Below are 19,459 nucleotides of genomic sequence, written 5' to 3' on the forward strand. Positions count from 1 at the left end.
TGTGAACACTAGGGCTCAAGCATACTTAAAGCTGCATGTAGCCAGGCCAAAACCAATAGATTGTTTCATATATGATAAATGTATGCTTTTATACAAATATATATGCTTTACATATGCAAGTTTTACATTATTCTACCCTATAATAAATATAACACTACTGGTAGTACACAGGCAACAATGAAAAAACTCCTCAGAGCAATTGATAAATATTCACTGCCTTGTTTATAAGAGTCACAGAAGTGTACTAATCCAGCTAATGGATGATAGGGATACAAATCTGAAGAGATATAATACTGAATGAGACTACTTTGCTGACTTTGTTGGGGGACATAAGTTTCAAGTATTTCTTTGTATATCATTCCTTCTTTGCCCCCTAATTCGTGTGGCTACTTTATATAACACTCCTTGAACATACATGAAATTGTGTTAAAAATTTAGTTGTGGCCTCATTTAAAAAGAATAAGAAAAGGAAAACCACACAGGTACTGTGTTACTGGACCATCTTGTCCTTCATCCTCACCCAAGATCCAATTTCCACTAACTAGCAGCAATAGATTTTTTCCTTTTCTGTGCCACCTGTGAGTTCTTTTGCAGAGCACAACAGTGACAAGAGGGGTATAAGGAATGGATAAAAGTTACCATTGTCCCAAGGAAGTCAGAACTGAATACTAAGAATACAAATGCATGCTGTTTCTGCAGGTGTAGCCCTACCCAACAGCATCCAATTCACTACGCAACAATCTAGCCCAAACATCCCATGCAGCTAACATATTAAGAGCAATATTTAAAATCATCAGTGACCAGTATTACTGGAGCTTTACATTCTAGAATTACAAGTTATAAATGTTATTGTGATATTCACAGCATTCCTGTTAGCTCATGTTGAGAATATCACGTGTATCACAGCAATGTTGATTATCCGCAAATGGCAAAGGAAAGATTTTAAAATCGCAGCACAAACAGAAAAATATCAGCAGGAGTGCCCTGACTAATGCCGAAAGTACTTGGGTAAACAACCTTTGATAAAATATAAACAAACTCTGAAAGGGTTAACATTTAAAAATGTATTAAGAAGTATCTAACCTATGTGTTTTTAACAAATTCATATACTTCTGAGTTCATGTACTTCCTGGGGCAAATCCTGCAGGCATTGGCACTCTCGAGTTGGAGATTTCAAACTCTATTTTGTAAGATTTCCATTCAGATAAATTCAACAGATAGAAAATATCAGCATTGCTGCAAACCTTCTGATGTGTGCCTACACCACTTATCTAGAGCCACAGCTGCACTCAGTAAGGTTATAGATCTTGTTTATAACCCATGATGTTGAAGAACCCTCATCTTTAATTTATCCTACTGTGTGTATTTCAGTATACATTGTCTGATATGTGTAATTATTCACTATTAGGATGAAAGTGTTTCAGTCCTGTTGCAATATGTAGTACTGAAATTCTTCAGCAGAAATGGAGGAGTCAGATGATGTATTATTTACTTCATAGACCATCACAGTTCATCAAGTGAATATATATAAAGTCTGAGTCATTTTTAGACTTTAATAAACATGTATTATTCAGACTAAAATGAATGGGCCTATCTTACCTTCAACGCACTCTCAGAAAATAATGGAATCTTGTAACCTGTTGTAACTGGCTAATGCATGTATTGGATTACATTGCATTAAAACTGATTATCAAATATTTCATTTGATTTCTTAATTAAAAATATCAACAGGAAAGTACTCATCAGATACTGGGAACTGTCAAGCTCAGAATGATTTACAGGGATGTCAAATTAAAAGCAGCACAAAAACTTCTTGCTGAAAAAAAAAGAAGGCCAATGATTCAAAATGACCAGAATTTTCTTCATTTTCCTTTCGATCCAACCTACCTATGCTAAATTTCAGCTTAGAAAGTATGTACTTCAGCAACAGCTATTGATGAAGACCATGACATATTGTTTATAGTGAGAACATATCACTTCATTGATGTTATTTTAATCATAAAGAAAAAGAAACAAAGGCATGGATATGGTAGCCATATGGCCCCCGTTTTTTCTCCTCTTACTAGTGGAGATGACAAGATTGATTTAAAGGGTGGATTACCTCATTTAAAAAAAAAAATACAAGGAGGGAATCACTGACATTTAGAATCCATTTAGCAAAAAGCAATATTTACATGTTGTGGCACTGTAATTAAAATATTGGAGAAATTTTTCAATCCCTTCTTTTTCACTTCAAAACTAAAACATAAATCCCTAAACAGAAATGTCTCAAAACCCACAGACACTGCTTCAATTTTATTATACTTCTAAATGTTTGGAGTTTTCGTTTAGTTAACTAGATTGCTACCAGATTTGAAGAAAGATAATCATTAAATTTCCATAGACTCTAAGGTAAGTATCTGACGTGTCGGGTAAGTGCCTGACATGTCAGGCATAAAAGCACTTCTTATCGATATTTACGATTAATATGAATACTACATCACTGAAGCGATCCAAGTTACATGTCCACAAGTCTAAGGGAGTAGTTTTTAAAGCCAAATAACTGAAATGTGGCATGTTAAAATTGAAATGAACTGACTCCAATGAGTTAAATTCTATCCATAGCACTACGGAGATGAGCAGTATGTCAGACTACAAAGGCTGTGCCTTATAACTTTTTAAACAAAAAGACTTTGTTGTTTCCAACCAAACAAAATAATAAAATAGGCATCTGATTACGTCTTATCTTCATTTTATCTTTTCCTGGTTTTGTTATGGCTATCTTTCTTGGACTGTAAATCTATAAAGTTTTAGTGAAAGTCTTGAGTTCCAGTTTGTTGGGGAAATTACAAAAACACATTTGCCTTTCATTTTTATTTTTTTATTATTATTATTTTTTTAACCGATGAACCATTCTTACAAGCATCATGGCCTGGATCTTTTTACATTATAGCTTTAGTAGAGATGACTGCCACTGTTTTTGATCTAGGGGTTTCCTCACAAGTGTTTTTCCCGAAGCTGCAGATGTGATCGACATTTCAAATGTCATATTTATGAGCCTTTCTTTACATTACATTTAACACTATTCATACAAGCCATTACCTGAACGCTTCTTTCTGAGAAGGGCTTCTCTAGGGACTAGGCTTATTAGTGAAGTTGGGAACAGCATTTCCATAACCCCTCCTTTCACTGACTGAAGCTAATTTATATTGGCTAAGATCACTTGACACACACACACACAAAAAAGTTCATTTGTTATCAAGGGACACTAAATATCAGATTTACCAAGAAGAAGATGGAAAAGGCATTAGATTTGTTCTTCTCTTTCTATATTTGCAATTAAGTAAATTACAGATTTAATAAGTTATTTTAAGGACAAAAACAGTTTTAAATGAAATACAGTTGTGAAATAATACATACAACCAATGGCATATGATGATTTTAAGTAGATAGTGTTTGATGATAGTGGGCAATTATTTTTTTAAAAGATGTGTCTCAGACAAGCAATCATAGTTTGTTGTTCTCTTCAAAATTACAGAGAACAATTAAAAGGCATCATCACCAGGATGTGCTTCTTTATTTCACCTGCCATAAAAGTGAGGGGATGAGGCAGAAGCAGGCCAACATATTAATAAATTACATATTTATTATTTGCACGCAATAAAATCTTTTGTTTATACAGCAGAGTCACCCTAGAGAAATTTTTACTTTACAAGCGTGACTATTAATCTCTGCATGGGATGAACATCCAACTGCTTAGTCTACTTGTAGGTGGGCTTTGCACTTGAACTGAACTCTGCATTGCTCTGTGTAACTGGAACGCAAGCAGTACCCAAACTATCCTGAACATCACTGCATGAGCTGCAGCAGTAGACACAGAGAATTGCGTGTGTTCGGTTGTGGGCATTGCAGATGTTGCTATTTCTTTCTTATATGGAAACCAAGTACAGCCAAGAAACGCCCTTATCTTTACATCTCCCTCCCTTCATTTCCTTAGAAAAGACAACTTCCCATTTAAATCATTTGATCTCACAAGGTTAAAGCCCTTGTTTTCACAATGCTAACAATCAAGAAACACCTATAGATTTCCTTAATCAAGTAGGCAAGGGAGGGAGGGAGGTTGGACGGAGGGTTAGTGCACTTCTCACTGCCCTGCCACCCCTACACACCAGGCTGTTCTCCTGCCCAACCACCTTCAGACATTTCTGAATGGAAAGCAAATTATCAAATCTTACCACCAAACCCTAGCCATTTCACATGTAAATAAGACTATTAGGGCGTGTTATATTGTCCTGGTTTCAGTTAGGACAGAGTTAATTTTCTTCCTAGTAGCTGGTAGAATGCTATGTTTTGGCTTAGGATGAGAAGAGTGCTGATAACACCCCGATGTTTTAATTGTTGCAGAGCAGTGCTTACACCAAGCCAAGGACGTCTCAGCTTCTTGCTCTGTCCTGCCAACGGGCAGGCTGGGGGTGCAGCAAGAGCTGGAAGGGGACAGACCCAGGACAGGTGACCCAAACTAGCCAAAGGGGTATTCCATGCCATCTGACGTCATGCTAAACAATATATAGGGGTGGCTAGACGGGGAAGGGGGCCGGACTGCTCGGGGTTAGGCTGGGCATTGGTCAGTGGGTGGTGAGCAATTGCGTTGTGCATCACTTGTTTGTAGATGTTATTATTAGTAGTACTATTATCATCATTGTTGTTATTAATGTTGTTGTTGTTATTAGTTATTATTTTCCTGTCTTAATAAACTGTCTTTATCTCAACTCACGGGCTTTACTTTCCCGTTTCTCTCCCTCATCCCAGAGAGGGAGGGGGGAGGGTGAGCAAACGGCTGTGTGGTGTTTAGCTGCCGGCCGGGTTAAACCACTACATATATTTAATTCAGATATGGTTATATTAGAGCATAATAGTATATATTACTATATAGTAATATAGTAATAATTCAGTAGGTAGCATAGAGGAATATTTAATCAGTACTAGAGAAGAGTCAGAAGAACGAATACAAGCTTTGTCTAACACTTTGCTTAGCTGAAACAAGACCTGTGAACAATTTTAACAAGCATACTGTACCTAGTGTGACTGGATCTGGATTCACTGGACTCTGCTGTCTGGAATGACTACTGCTGCTGTTACCGCCTTTTTTTAAATCTTCTGCATCACTGTACCGTCGTATCCAGTAATTAAGCTCCTCACGGTCTGCTTCTTGACATCGCCGTAGTACAGTGAGAGATCGCCTAGTTTTTTCCACCATGTCCATTATACAATTTAACAGCTAGTCACAGCAGTGGATGGAGCAGAGAAATGAAAAAGATAATTTTATTCATAAACTGACATTAAAATAAAGAAAACATTCATGTGCTGAGTACATGGGTTTTAAGAATGAAGGTGTCTCTCCCCGTTCTTTCAACTACATCTGAAAAATTCTAGTCTTGAGTTAAGAATAATGATCCCTTCCTGTTTAACTGGTGATCTTAAAGGTGTAGGCTTCCATATCTACACAGATATACATTTCTGGAAAAAAGGGAGAAGGAGTGGAGGAGAAGACTGAAAGGACTGTATCCTACCACCAGTATTGCATGGCACTACAAAGGCCAGGAGATCTGGTCCAGAACTGATATCTGGAAATGTTGTAAGAGCTAATAAAATCCAATTAACTAGTTCCAAGGCCAAGTGGTCATATGACCCAGATCTAGTGTTTATAGAGCGGAGTCCATTCCCCATTTGGCAGTCTGTAATAATTAGGATACTGCAATATATGTTTGAACAGCAAGGCCTAATAATATGAGCTACCTGACAGGGTACACCAAGACCCCATATTTAATCACCAGTGTTCTCAAAACTTGTACTGGAAATCAGATTTTTTTAAAAGAAAAAGTTTAACTCCCTGTCTTATAGAACTCCTTTTAGACAATTACACATGAGTGCATTTAGCCCTTACATGGTCAAGGTGTTTCCACTCTTCTGCCCATTCTCTGTCTGTTAGCCTGTGATCAATCATTTCTTCTTGACGTGTGCCATGCAACCCTGCCAAAAAGGAGCAAATCATGTTTACAGTGTTGGGTGTCCTCTAGGGGAAGGGAGAAAAAAAAAAAAAAAAAAAAAAAAAGAAAGAAGAGCCCATTGGACATATGACTACATACATACCATACATTACCTGGTCTAGTATAAGGATGCCACCATAAAAATAAATGGTTACTTAAAAACTATGCTTTAAGTTCTCTTTAGCAATTTTCCACACACTAGATGCTACTGTTTACTCAGTGTACTGTCTTCAGTTCTGCAAGTTCTGTAGGTTGCAAGATGACCTCTCAAATATGAACATAACTCTTTTTTATTTATACAATAATGTATAATTTTTAATTTGAGCTACCTGAAGTCAGCAAGACAATTATTTGGTAACTCTCTCAAATACTAGCTGTACTTCAGAAAGTTGGAAAAATATTAGTATAAACTTAATGTTATTTCACTAAATGCAGTAATTACTACCATGTCAACAGAACATCATTAAGGGTTCATCCCTTCACAGATGTTTTAAACAACATGTGGTTAAAATGCAGCACATACATCACAGCAGCTGACAACATGATAGAACCAAGTCAGTATTTATTATCAACACTCAGAGGAACTGACACTTGCTTCTTGTTTAGCTTCCTCTATGCAGATGCTGAGTATTTGTAAATGTTCTTCTTTTATTGAAGAATTGTTTAAAAGAAGCAAAAATAGTATGTGCAGATGTAAAGCAAGCCAGGCAAATCCAAGAGCATCAGACATCCCCATAAAGCAATGTGTGCTGCCAGCATAGTCCTGCACAGGGTGTGGTGCTTCTGCTGTATGCATCCTCTGCAGACATCCCCACGACACAATGCACACTTGAGGTGTCACATAGGAAACATTTTTCCAAAGGCTAATAACTTCCCTCTAATTTACAATGAAAGCAAGCTATACTAATTTTGTTACTGCCGCAAATGTGGCATTAGAAGAAAAATAAGATGCTCTACCTATCCTTGCCTGCCAGACACCTGCGTGTCCATGTCATCTATGAAGCTGTGAGAGCAGGGGTTCCTTCTCCTTCTGAGTCTTGCTTTAGAGTGTAGTAAAGGCACAGTTCAGTCCACTTTTACAAATGCAAATCTGCAATAAAATCATCAGGAGCAGCTAGACTGACAGTTATAAAGGTTACCTCTGAAGGGCAGGTATATTTTTACCAGAAAACAAACAAACAAACAATATGTACAAACCACATAATAGTTACATGAGAAAAAGAAACCTCAGAAAAAACAATGCAGAAAATCAACATGCCTTACCCATAGGTCTGTTTCTGTCCCTGAGGTCCCTGTGGTTGGGGTGTCTGTATGAGTCCCTGTAGTGGTGGGCAATGGCCATATCATCCAAACGATAATGTTGAGGTGGAGGTGGGGTGGGATGAGGCAGACCATTGGGCTGATAAGATAAGCCATTATTTGGACTGTACCGCTGGCCTGGGCTAATAGTGCAGGGCCGCTTGCTTGGATGCTCTGAGTGCAAAGGCTCTCTGTCAAAGCCATTTTCTTTGGTTCTGAAAAATAAAGCAAAGGAACTTTAATTCACTTTGTGAGAAGATCTGCCTAGGAACGTGCATGCCCACCTACATGGGAAACTTTAGGATCTAGAGCTTGTTCTTTAGCTCTCCAAATGAGTGGTGCAGAACATGTTGTAACATTGCTTACTTCAAATATGCAATGGACATACACCTTGTCTAACTGTCTCCATAACTTGAGAATAACTAGCAGAGTCATCCTGCAGATGGAACAGCTTGAAGAGTTGAGCTGGAGAGCGAGAAGCATTCACTGGAATCATACGGTGATCAGGTGGGTGTACACAAAATCACAGAGCTGCAGCAATCCGCCAATACATAGAGGCCAAACAATTCCCACTTTCAATAGTGCTAGAGAATATGGTGGTCGGGGGACTTTTTTCAGCTAAATAAATGTGTTTTGTTCCCTCTCTATTAAAAAAAAAAAAAAAAAAAAAAAAAAAAGAGGACATCATGAAGTCTTAAGGTAGCATTTTCAGTATGCTGAACCTCAGCTATTCTTAATGCCAGGATGAGTTCCTATCAAGAAGTGGAATACCACATTAACAGCAGCTTCCTAGATCAGTGTTGCACAGAGGCTTAGAGCAAGAATAACTTCAGATAATGCATAATTCCTCAGAGATTTTTTGCACCAACTTGGTTATTTCAGTCAGAGGTGCTGTGCCTGTCATTAATTTTGCAGGAAGATGTGGTTAGACTCAAGTCCACAATAACATTCAAGATTTCCCCACTCCATTACTCTCAGACAAGGTTTTTATGCTTAGGCAACTCTGGAGAGCTACCAGGGAGAATGGCAGTTTTTTGCATTAGAGATTCTTGTTAATTCTAATCACAATCTGCTATTTCCAACACCTCTGTCTTGCACCTCTGCCTAAAAAAGTGACAACCTGGAACCCACACTGAAATAATTTTCTATTAAAACAAAGTATAAAGAAAGACTAGAGTTCATTCTAGGGTTCACACCTCATTTTAGAAAAGCTCATTTCACCAAAGTATAGCTGTTTTTATCACTGCAATAAACAAAACTTACAAAATCAGCTTTGAACAGAAAGGCTATGTCAAACTGTTGAGATCGAGTCCCTCCCTCCAAAAACCTTTATTAAATATCTGACATATTCTAGCCTTTCTTAAAAAGAACTTTCTGCTCCATTATTTATGGATGGCATAATATATCTTCCTAGTAATAAAAAGCCTAACTCATTTTTCTGTCATTTTGACAGGAATGTCAATTTGATCTAATTTTCTTGTTTGCCTGCTGTTAAGCAGGAAAAGAAACCCAAATGCCCTTCAGTGAACCCCTCCCCCAAACCAACCAACCTTGAGGGACTATCTCTGGAGAAACACTCGATGTATTAATTGTTGCCTCTCAGTAGGTTCTCCTTTAATCTCAATGAGAGGAAGGGAAAAAACAAATCTTTGCCAATATCCACTGGGAGAGAGGATCAAAGTAAGATCTAGCAATTACCAGCAGGAAATGAAAAGATGGGTTGCACTGTTTTCAGAAGGAGTAAGGAGATTTTCCAGGTCCCTCACCACAATCACTAATGCCAGAGAAGCTGCAGGTATACATATTATACCTGAACTTGGCAAAGAGGGAAAAAGCTTTCACCAATACAGCAGGACAGCTGTTCTAATTTTGGGCAGAGATATAAAAGATATACTTTGTTAAAGCAGAATATATACCTTGTTCCAAAACAAATGCAGGGTGGCTGTGAAAACTCCTCATCAGGAAAAGCTGAGGACCATGATATATTTTTAATGACTCTTGGCATGATGGAACTGCTTGCAATAACTCTCAATAGGTAGTGATGTTTTTGACATCCCTCCAAGACAATTTTTCTATTTAGTTGCTGGTGTGTGTTTTCTTTGCAGAAACTCAAGCTCAATATCCAGGTCTTTCAATTGTAAAAATACTACGCAAGCAAAATACGGACTTTCCTGTATGTACAAGCCAAGCTATCCATTTTTTCTGTTTGTTAGGTTTAGAACGGTCACTAACACAGACAGGGAAAAAAAGCAGAAACTGTGATTTATTAATTGGCCTTTTTTGATAGCCCAGTGTAGAAAAAGCAAATTTAAAAGTGTAGCAAGTAGGAAAACAATCTAAGGAAATCTAATTTTGCTTTTCTGCACTATAGTTAGATGGCAAAACCACATATTTTCATATAAATGTTCATATTTGCACCTTACTGTACAGATACTTCTGTGTGTTTTCTAGGAATGTTCTGTACTTAACTAACTTAAATGAAATGCACAGCATTAGCTTGGACAATATGCCAGCATATTGATAATGTTTTGTTGGGAAAAGTACTGATTTTGTTTATAGTTCCGTGTTACGGAAGAGATAAATATTGTCTTGTTAACCATTAAGAAAAGTCTTTTAAAATTCCTCAATATGGCACATAGTTTACAAGGAGCATAGCTGTAACTGCTGTGACTATCCTTCACATCTTGTTGAGATGTGGAGGAGCTTCTTCAAAAAAAAAATATTTGCTTAACAGAGTTATTTTAGTTGGTCCATGTGCCAAGGTACCTTCTACATGAATTCACTGTCAGCGGTGCCAATGGTACAGCAACTACAACATCACTTTTTAAAGGCACGAAACAATCACAACCACTTTGATTTTCTTCTCACTCAAAATTAGAGATTTTTTTTAGATTTTTTTTTTCCTTAAAATATCCTATACCTACTTTATAGGTAGCTGTCATAAATGTAGAACCATTATATGACATGCTCCTCTGCCATACAATCTTTTCTAGCAACCTCAAAGGATGACTACTCAGCAAAAACTCTTTTGTAGTTAATGTATTTAAAATGTTATTTATAACTAAGCATTCATTCACCAAAATAAAAACTCATATTGGTCCAAGTTCCTTTGCTTTACTAGCATAGAATGTAAACTCCAAAAGTTGTAAACAAAATATAGCGAACACTTTGTTCATGACATGTCATGAACAAATTACTAAAATGTGTTGTCTCCTCAGGTGTCAGTTTTTCTCTCTTGCAGTGACTGATGGTTCCCAGTGTTATTACAGAAACAGATTGATCTTTTTAATGAGCTAGTTTAATAGACTCCAAAATCTCACCGTGGCTGCTCATCCGTGTCAGACCATATGCACCAAGAAAACATTCAGTAAAACACGAAGCTCTGCTGTCAGATTGCTCTATAAAACCCCACATACAGTAGATTTGGATAGGCAGATAAATAACTAGAACTGGAAAACGTGTATGCAAAAAAGGTTATGAAACCATAAGCAGAAAGAATTACTGCATGTAGATGCATTTTCTATAAGAAAAAGAAATCAAGAGGCGCATGTATTTATCTACAACACACTCACTCCACTTCCTTCACCTAATCCCTTAATATATTTTACCTCTATTCAAGTCAACACTATGTAGATATCTGTGCTTGAAAGAAAAATGTAAATATGGACGGATGTGTGTGTATATTTCTAATATACACATGCGTATATCTAATATATATATGCATACAAATCTATATATTATATACATATATTAAATATACTTTATATACAGTGTATATACACACACATCCCATTTCCCATGGGAAGTTAAAAAGATACCACAATTTACTTTAGTGAGAAGCACATCTCCAAACAAAATTGTTCCAAATTCATCTAGCTCCCCTGGAAAGAAAATGCCTTTCAGACTTTTTTTTTCCATATTTTAGCAACAGAGTCGTAGCAATCCCTCCTCTTAAACGATGCCTAGTACCTAATACACTGTATTTTTATTAGTGTATTTGAAATCTACTTAGACATCTAAACAAAAGGTATACATATTTCCAGATGTTTCCTCCTACTTCTGTGTAAACAATTAAAATAATTAATAGGTTAATTAGTATAAAGCCAGACAAGTATTTGGTTTCCATACTCACTCTATGCATGTTCTGACTATGAAGACAGTTTTTTGTGGTTTGTTCACTTACATTACTCAAATTTAAAGGTACGCAAACTCTCATCAAGTAAATTTAAGAATCTTCCCAACAGGATCCTGTTCTTTTCATTAGATATGCAGTACAAATGTTCTTGAGTGCACAAAACAATGCCACTGAACTTGATTTAGCCAAAACTACAGCATGATCTTCATATTTGTTTTGTATAGCTGTAATCATGGACAACAGAGATCCAGGCACATTTAACCACTGATGGGGCTATTTGATACTGTAAAAATATATATAAATATATTTTTAAGCTCAAGGAACCATTCCAATAGATGAATTGGGCAGTCCTTCCAGCTCTTTTCGGATGACAGTCAAAGAACCTGAGGGTCAAAAAAAGAAACGTGCATCTCTCTGAAATGCCACTTCCTCAGAATTAAGGAGCCTAATTTAAAGTGAGCATCAACAGAAACTACCGGCTAATCGTTTCAGCAGCTCACACCAAGGAGATGGTGGACATCCAACAGCACAGCATGCAAGTCCCACCATGCAATGCACTCCCACCCATGTGCAACTTCCCAAAGCTTACTCTCTGTATTTCTCCCACAGCATGCCCTAAAAGCTGCACTACTACATGGAGAGGAACTGGAGACCCCCTGAGCTGGAAGGAGTCTGAGAGAGACCTCAGATGTAAAGGCAAAGGCATGTCCTCAAGGACAGAGTTTCAAAAGCACATTTTTAACATAGAGAACAAAATCCATAAAACAGACTTAAATACCCCTAGGTCTAGGACTGAGTTGTAATTAAAATACTTTAAAATTCAATATTCTCCTGATCTGCTGATCCCCTTGTGGTCTACTCCTCAAGCCCTTTCTGCTCTAATGGAGCCTTTTCACTGCAAACTTCCCTGACCAGTCTTCACCATCCATCTCTCCCACACACAACATAGGTGAGACAGCACTTACTACAAAACAACTGAAACTCAGCACTGTCAAACTGGGACTCAAAGGGGGTGAGTATTATTACTGAATGCTAATGAAGAAAAACAAAGGAAAGGCTTTATTGCTTATTTTCACTTTATGGTCATATGGGAAAAGCAAGTAGTACTGCTGTTAACAGCAAACAAGTAAGGTAAGGCTATCAGGAAGGCACATCCCTCCTCTCCTCAGTACTCTCTGCCAAGCCTCATGGGCTTAGGAGATAATTCAACGTGTCTATCTATTTGTAGGCAAAACACCATGTCTGCTACTGACACTGGACTACATCATGCTGATATTTAAGTTATTCACAAGATTCACTAGATTTTAAGAGTCCTTTATTCCCTGCAGTGCACAGATGTTTGGTACACTACTCTGCAAAGACTGAGGATATGCAGCAGAACTGCCCCAGGGAGCTAAATTTCTGCTTTGGAAATGTTATCTCTTTGCTTGAAGTAAGAGACTACATGGAAAATGTCTAAAAACTAATCCTCTTTTTTAGATTCAGCTAGGAAGTTTGTGTAACACCAATGGCTGCTTCAGGTCAGCTTAGCCATCAGGAAAAACTGGTGAAAAAAGAGAAGGGTTTCTCTGCTGGTATCTTTATATTCTTGCTGGCTCATAGGGATTTCCCTGAAACAACATCTAAAGCATATCAATTTCAAATACTTTGACATTTTCTTTTATTTAATGGCTAAGTTACTTTAAATCTTACTGTTCACGTATGGCTATGAATTCCTTTAAGTTTTACTACGCACACATTTTCAAGACTTAGCCTTGATATCATGACTATCTCCATTTTACCTATATGCTTTGTGTTATGATGGCCTGTCTCCACCCAAAAACTTCATGACATACTGGGTCTGGCTGGAATGTTAACTTTCCCTGCAGCAGCCCATACAGTGCTGTACTCAGCACTTGTAGCTAGAACAGCAGTGTTATCACACCAGTGTTGTGTCTACTGCTGAGCAGCACTGGCACAGCATCAGGCCTCTCTCTAACCCTACTAGGGGGTGGGCAAAAAGTGAGAAGAGAAACATCACTAGGGCAGCTGACCTAAACCAACCAAAGGGATATTCCATACCATATGATGTCACACTCAGCAATAAAAGGTGGAAACAGGAAGAAGAGAGGAGGGGTGGGCTCTCATTGTGAAAACGTCGGTCCTCCTCCCGAACACCGGCTACGTGCTTCAAGGCCCTGCTTCAAGGACGTGGTCAATCATCGCTCATTTGTGGGAAGTAGAGAGTAATTTCTTTCCTCTGCACTTCCACATAGTCTTCATTTATTTTATTTGTTTGTTTTCTTCCCTTCTTTTTATTTTACCTTTCCCCCCCCCCATTCCCCTTTCCCTTTTTATTTCCCTTTCGTTAAATTGTTTAGTTCATAATAATCTTTATTATTATTATTATTATTTCCTTTAATTAAATTATCCTTATCTCAACCCGTGAGTTGTTCTTTGCTTTACTTCTCCCCCTCCTCATCTAAATAGAGGGGGAGTGAGAGAGCGGTTGTGGGGTTTAGCTGCCTAGCACGGTAAAAACACCACATGTATATAAAACTGCAATCCTTCTCGACCATGCAAATCTTCACCTTACTCATTTAAAGGATAACTGGGACATCTGCAATGCCTTGTACATGCAGGTAGTGGTATTTGGCAGAACAGCATTATAAAAGTTTTTCACACTATAGAATCTGTGGCAAACAAAACTAAGAGTAAATTCAATGTTTGGGCCTCCAAAATGTAAGATTTATATGCTAACTGACTTTCTAACACTATCAGAGGAAGACAGTTGAAAATAAACAACCACAATATTCATTTTCTTGTAATACTAAACAGAGAACTTTTACTTGAATAAGGAAAAAAAAGAAAAAAGAAAAAAGAAAAAGAATTGTTCCATATCCCTGAAGCTACTGTACACACAAGCACTCACTCACTGTTTCTGCACAGACTCTTTCTCAGCTCAACAATACAACAGATTTCAGTGAACATTTCTCCTGTTTGGAACAAATGTTAAACATATCCTTATGCTGTGCATAAAACATGGTATAGCAGAAGGAATCAAATCCCTGACTACACTCTGGAACATGCCTTAAACTTCCCAATATGAGTGCCTAGCCACCTCCCCCATATTTAATATTTATCCAACAAAACCTTAAATACAAAGGAGTTATGTACAGAATTATTTACTTTACGCTTCACAGTTATATTACGAACCAAAATGGTTAGTGTGGAACTGTCTGGTCAATATTATTGCAATGTAAATATGGCGATGTTGTGTTCTCAAGTGATTTTGCTGCATGAGTCAGTTTGTGCATATAAATACATACGTACACCAGTACACGAAGGTAGTTTGGCTACTGCACAGATGTCATGAAGAAAAGACCTATACCAAGGACATAGACTCCCAGAGTGTCCGAGGCTGGCAGAACCCTCTGGAGGCCACCTGGTGCCACCTGTGCCCAAGCAGGGACACCCAGAGCAGGGTGCCCAGAACCACATCCAGGCGGCTTCTGAAGGGCTCCAGGGAGGAGACACCACAGCCTCTGGGCAGCCTGTGCCAGGGCTTCTTCACCCACACAGCATGGAAGTGCTCCTGGTGCTCAGGGGGAGCCTTCTGAGACACAGTTTGTGACCAGTGCCTCCTGTCCTGGCACTGCACATGCCAGCCCAACTCCCCCCAGGTGCCCACCCCTTGCTGGCAAGGCTCAGCATGCTGGATCCGCCAGACGCTTCTACCCGGAGTGCAAAAGGCGCAGCCATTCTCACCTGTCTGGAGTTCGCCTCTTCCCGTTTTCGTTCACATCGAGAAGCAGCTCTGAGGAGTCAACAGGTGAGGTGGTGCTGGCATCCAGAAGCAGCTGTTCGTGCTGGGCGAGGTACTGGGCTGGGTTCTGCTTGGCTAGCCTTGCACAGTGCAGCAGCTCCCGCTGCAGCAGGGGCAGATTGGCCTGCAAGAGTGTTGCACACATTACAGGGGTGGCCGGGTGTCTCACATGCAGTTTCAACAAGGATAAAGCAGAAAAATTAGAAATCAGTGGGAAACACGCTGTGGGATGAACCTGTTACATGAGTCCTGCATGAGGTTTGCTGTGGTTATCTGCCTGACAGCAGACAGCCTTGCTACAGGGTCAGTTGTGGCTGTGCCAAGTGTGCATGAAAGAATGGGAGCTAACTTACAAAAATGGAAAACGAAATTGCAAATATGCAAGAAAACTAGGTCTGAGTTCCACATATTTGAAAGAGGAAAAAACACTGCTCTGGCTCATTTCATCTCCTTCCTTACTATCTACTTCCTTACCATCTACATCCTTACTATCCAAAACCTGAGCTCCTACGGAGCAGCACTTTGTTTTCCGCTAGCAAACCTTCTTCACTATTAATTCCCATTCAGACTCCAGTTAGTACTTAGAAATCTTTAGAAACCATAGGATCTGTGGCTCTGTAAGCTGTCTCTGTCACCATCCTTTAAAAACCAAGGGGAGAATAGAATTGCCCTCAGCTTTTCCATCAGCTTGCAGTCACACATTCAGATAAAGACTACAATACAATCTCATGTTCCAGAGCTCCTGGTAATCACCTGGAGGGCCACATCCCTCCTCCTTACCAGACACAGCCTGAAGTATTTTTAGCTTTTTTCTAGGGACCCCACTGGGAGCTGGGTCGCAGGCTGGAGAGTACCAGTTCTCAAAGAGTATTGAAAAAGCTTATTGATCACTGGGTGGCACATTTTTCTGTACAGGGGTCATATGTTGCTGTATTATTCACCAAATTTGGGACTGATGTAGAACTGTCCTTTCCCTTGGAGGAGACAATTACACATCCTGGGAAACTTATTCTCTCTTTGCAGCACAATCATACATTGATACTAAGACAACCCAGTTATTTTTTACCCACTTATGTGTGCCACAAAGTGATGTGCCCTGACATCCTTTCTTCCTTGCCAAGTGCACAATGACCACTGCCTAGGGAATTTCAGGTATGAGACTACATTTCATGACCTTTAATAACTGGATGTAAGACAACGAACTCTAATGATCCCCTTTGCTTTTAAAGGAGCTCCTGCAGGGGAAAAAAAAAATCTCTCTCTCTCTCTTTTTTTTTTTTTTTTTTAATAGAAAAATAGTTCTTAAGCCAAAGAGTTCTGAAACTAACACTATGGGAATCAAGCATAAAAAGGAAATGTTCTGGAAAGTTTTGAGCCAAGGGGCCTGGGAGATTACTATGCTACTACTGTAAAAAAGGTAAATGCTCCAGGCACCTGTTGCTATACCATAAGAGAAGATCCCCTGTGCAATAAAAATACCAGAATAGGGTTAGTGTATAGGGTTAGTATGTATAAGGCTTTCAACAGAAAACAAACAAATAAAAAAATTAGTTGTTCATGTTAGGATGGGAAGAAGGACCTCATGGGAACGTGAGGTCTTGTCAGACCTCCATAGAACACAAATATTTTGTAAAATTACGAAAAAAATATCTTCCTACTGTTATTATCATTCATTTGGTTTTGTCCAGGGCTGCCACATAGTGGGGAAACATACTGAATGCTTTGGTGAGCATGGCTTTTCACTTATTTTTATTTGCTTATTTGTCTGTTTTTCCCTAAAAGCTCACAGAGAATCAAAGTCACAACATCTAACTATCTGCACTGCCTCATGTGGCAGAAAATGTTTGCATAATTTTACATAGATTTACAAAATAATAATAATAATAAATAAAATAAAAAATCTGGAGAAAATAATAGGATCAAACCCAGGATTTCCAAAGCAGTACATTCTTGGAAAATGAGAACACTTCATCATCACAGGATTTCTGTGAGGTAGAAATGCTTTGAAGTTTCCACTTGAAAGATGAAAAATCAAGGAAAACAACACATTTGCGTTCCTTATCCACTACCACAAACCAAAGAGACATACTTCATGCATGGATACTCCTGGAGTCAACCAAATTTTGAACTGGCTAGCAAAAACCTTGATCTATGTTAATTCATTTCCTCATCCTAATGCAATGTTCATTCTTACTCTTTGACCATAAACATGCAGATTTGTAATTAAACTTATCTCTATTCTAAGTGCACTGAACATATTTTATGTGCCCAGAACATATACTTCTGAAAAGTTACTATAAAAAATCTATGAATTATGTGCCTCATAATCTAGAAGAGGACTTCTGGGTTTACAATGGCATGAAGCAGCTTTTAGATGAAGATTTAAACTGAAATTAAACTGAAGAAAAGCAGTATGTGAAAGAGATTTAGCTCAACACAACTATTTCCAGTCTTCTAAAGACGTAAATACAAAAAAAAAAAAAAAGTTTGCCAAGTCTTACAGTAAAACTAATTAGTTTATCAGAAAGCAAAATACATAAATAATATCAATTGTAATGTTTATTTTAAACCAAACCTAACCAAACCAAAAAGAACTAGTTTTTAGGGGTCTGGAAGCATTAACATTGTCCATACTGTGACCAAGAAGAGACGTAACTCCAAAGGTAACTCAAGCATACTTATATACAGGCTCTTAAACCCATATGGCCTTGGACATAAAGGATTATGCAGGGGTTCAGGTTGACAGCAGAGGCAGTTCTCTCAATATGCAGTAGCACATTTTTTCAAATGTTGCTGCTGGTCCCTGCAGATTAGGACACCTTTACATGTCATAGATACAAACCAGTTCTGAACCAGAAGCCAGATAAATATGTTAGAATAACACTGGCTGCAAAGAAAATATAAAAAATATATATTACTAGTTTACTGTCCCCCACAGTTTTGCACTTCAGTGTCTGGAATATGATCCTACTCTGTTTTGGATCAGACCTTCTAGCCTTCGAGATTTAGGTTGTGTCTTAGCATCTTATGTCAGTTTTATAATTACAGATTAGAAGAGGTAAACTTTTTTTTTTACCCAGCTGTCAGATTCGCTTCCCACTTTGAAATGAACTGTTCTAACCTGCAAACAAAACATTATCTGTACACCTGCAAAAGAAGCTATGGCTCCAAAAGGCTGTTTTATCATTTCAGCATTCATTCCAGGTAATTAGCTAATAATCTTCCATTGTTGGGTGTTCCTACTTTCTTCAGAACTTTAGCAACAGAAATATTTCAGCATTACAATTTAAATTAAAATGGATTCATTAGAATACAGTACACTGACGCTTTGATGCAAGTTATTATAATTGCAAGTTTAAATAAATGATTTACAGATATAGTTTAAAAAGAAAAGATTTAAATTGGTAAGAATTTTTGTAATGCAGAGTAACTCAAAATCATCAAATCACACATTGGTACTGATGTTTTAAATAAATATGCACAGCACTTCTATTGAAAAACCATGTTGGCAGTACTGAAAATGTACACAATATACCACTTAAATTTAACAGACTAAATCCTGCCTGTTATGAATACAGAAAATGAGTCCCAAAAGGCTCGCAGCCAATGAAGGTTCCTGCAGGTAGATGATCTTATCTTTCCCTGAACCAGAACTGGTGGATAGATAAGCAATTAAATGACTATTTATTATCTGTAATAGATCAGCACTTCTGTGTGCAAGGAACGGTAAAAACACATAGTGAAGGGTAGCTCCTTTCCTAGAATTTTTATGACATGAATATAGGCTTCTTTGCCGTGTAATGCTTGGTAGATCCATAGTGAACCTGCACCAGACTAGATACACAGTGACTGTGTGAAAGGTTTCATTCAGGGAGGTCTGAGTGACTTGCCCAGGGTCAGGGGACTGATCAGTGGCAAAGCTGGAGACAGAAAACAGGTCTGGCTTCAGGACAAACCTAGGCACAGAGACTCTCTCTTGCCATGGTAATTTATTTTTTTTTGCAGGGCACAGCAGAGATCCTAGCTCTGGTACCAGAAATTAATATTGCCACGTTAGCATGTAATGCAAACAAATAAGCTCTGCTTCTCATCTTAGCTAAATTTGGTCCCAGATTGCTTTGGTTTACAATAGCTGCATATATAAAAATCACATATATTTGTTGGGTGCTCTGGCAAGAAGTACAGAAAGCCTTC

At 38.2% G+C, this 19,459-nt stretch overlaps 1 protein-coding gene across 3 annotated transcripts in view; it reads right to left on the minus strand.

The window, feature by feature from the left end:
* Positions 1–19,459, minus strand: part of RUNX1T1 (RUNX1 partner transcriptional co-repressor 1) — a 111,762-nt gene that overhangs the window by 20,623 nt on the left and 71,680 nt on the right. For all 3 annotated transcript variants that reach the window (XM_032182359.1, XM_032182358.1, XM_032182360.1), the window contains 4 exons: positions 15,208–15,389; positions 7,290–7,540; positions 5,924–6,009; positions 5,056–5,257 (listed from right to left, as the gene is read on the minus strand). In XM_032182359.1, coding sequence (XP_032038250.1) covers positions 5,056–5,257; positions 5,924–6,009; positions 7,290–7,540; positions 15,208–15,389 — 721 coding nt within the window. The remainder of the gene's footprint in view (positions 1–5,055; positions 5,258–5,923; positions 6,010–7,289; positions 7,541–15,207; positions 15,390–19,459) is intronic.

Source organism: Aythya fuligula, chromosome 2 (genome assembly GCF_009819795.1).
Source record: "Aythya fuligula isolate bAytFul2 chromosome 2, bAytFul2.pri, whole genome shotgun sequence".
Taxonomy (NCBI): Eukaryota; Metazoa; Chordata; class Aves; order Anseriformes; family Anatidae; genus Aythya; species Aythya fuligula.